This window comes from Nematolebias whitei, chromosome 12 (genome assembly GCF_014905685.2).
Source record: "Nematolebias whitei isolate Nwh7 chromosome 12, NemWhi1, whole genome shotgun sequence".
NCBI classification, from domain to species: domain Eukaryota; kingdom Metazoa; phylum Chordata; class Actinopteri; order Cyprinodontiformes; family Rivulidae; genus Nematolebias; species Nematolebias whitei.
Window position 1 is genome coordinate 37,000,769 of NC_056509.1, and position 1,961 is coordinate 37,002,729.

Genomic DNA, 1,961 nt, shown 5'->3' on the forward strand with positions numbered 1-1,961 from the left:
GGCAGCTGGAAGAAGCTGCCACACTTGGAGCTTTGTGCTCAGTCCTCCAGTATTTTCAGCGTGTTCTTTAACAGATGGGCATTTTGACTAAAACGTGCTTGACAATGGGACAATGTAGGACAATCTTTCAACTGTGGATGACCATGCTGCCTTTTGAGCTTTATAAAAACCACATTTATTTTCTGTGTATGTATGCGTGCGTGCGTGAGTGTGTGTGCGTCCAGGGGATTCATCTCAACCCTCATGAAATATATTTTATAATATTTAATAGTTTATTGAGATTGTGTACTTTTTGTTTGCAAGTATGGTTAATTATAAGATTTTTTTTTATATATATATATACTTGGCGATGGTTGTCTGGCACCTCAGGGATGCAATCCTAGTGTTTCTGTGTTTGATGCGCCGTCTTCCTGAGAAAGAGGGACAGCTCAACTAAATAACTTTTTTTTTTTCCACATTTAAAGAAAAGATCAAGCAATATGATGTAAACGACCTCAAAGAGGTTGTTTTTTTTTTAAGCGATTAAAACTTATTTTTGATACAGTGATTCACAGTGCAGTGCCTTTAGCTACCATATCACACTTGTTCAGATTACAGTCCCTCAAAACGGCTCCGTTTATTAATTGAAAGTCCTAAAATGTATCTTGTCAAATTTGTATTCATGTGTTTTTTTTAACAATATTTATGTTATGGCGAGGTGGAGCTTGTGTAAATCTGAATGTTTTACTGAATATTGCACTTGCTATCTGCTTTGATGAAAACATAAGTTGTGAGAAAATGCCAAATTTGTACCGAAGAAGACCTTCGTCTATCAAAGATTGTGTGAACTTCAGGGCTCTTTTCATTGCAGCCTAATCTTAACGCTGTCAGTGCTAAACCAATGCTCGTGGTTATCACTGCCGTCTGAATTAAGAGACCAGCACTGCAGACTAAATGTGCACAGCGGACATGCAAAGGACTTAAATCACAGTGCCAGTTCAATAACATAAGCTATTGTCAGTTTCATGAAAGCTTTCCATTTTCTTAACAGAAAGTACAAGAGTAACACTAGGTTTGGAAGAGTTTCAGGTGTGCTATTAACTGGTAATGTAAAACATGACTCCTGTGCTTGGAATAAACTGTTCAAAAAAAAATAAATCTTTTTTTTTTTTTTTTTCTTGGAGATAATGTACATTCATTTTCAATTTTATGCCTGCATAATTCTTCCAGCGTGTCATAGAACCGAGAAGAATAAACATTTTTAGTTCATTTGTAGTTTTAGCTGAGCAAATATGAGAAATAACAAACGCTGTTTGGGCTTTCTTGGCCTCGCGCGCCACCTAGTGGTTATGTTGGGTTACTACAAATTGAATTCAAATAATCGTGAATAAACAATAATTGCTATAAATTAAAAGTTTTACTGTACAATTTGCTTGTCAATAGAACATGAACTGAATGTAGCTCTCACTGCAGCCAAAAGTCGAGCCATTATAATGTTTTGGTTGTTTTGGTTGTCAGTTTGCGGTCTTCTCGTTTCCATGGAAACCATAAACTTACCCGTGTGGACTGACCGTGTCGCAGTTTGTACCTAAACAAAACCTCTTATTTATTTAAGCGCTCAAATTAAAAAAAAAAAAAAAAAAATCTGTTTTGTCCGGTTTTTACAGATAAGTACAAATTAAGAGACAAACCCAACTAGAAAATGTCTTCGAAGTGGAACAACCACGGACTTCCATTTTTACCTGGAAACACTTTTCGGGATGTGACGGTAAGAATGCAGCCATAATTAACTACAGGGTGGTTTAATAAATGTTTAAATCAAATATAACTCAAAACCTGTATGTTCGTTTTCTACAAGTTTTATTTGTAAGAACATTTACTCACGTTTCTCTGTTAGCAATCGTTTGAAAGTTCGCTCTGATCAAGTTTATAATAATTGCCCATTAAAGTTTGGTTATTCACCCAAAATAAGAAAAAAATGG

General features: G+C 35.5%; 1 protein-coding gene across 1 annotated transcript in view; it reads left to right on the forward strand.

The window, feature by feature from the left end:
• The first annotated feature begins 1,553 nt into the window (after positions 1-1,553).
• efhc1 (EF-hand domain (C-terminal) containing 1) overlaps positions 1,554-1,961 on the forward strand; it is a 6,542-nt gene continuing 6,134 nt past the window's right edge. The window contains exon 1 of the mRNA XM_037685517.1: positions 1,554-1,747. Within this exon, the coding sequence (XP_037541445.1) occupies positions 1,682-1,747 (66 nt within the window). The 5' untranslated portion in view covers positions 1,554-1,681. The remainder of the gene's footprint in view (positions 1,748-1,961) is intronic.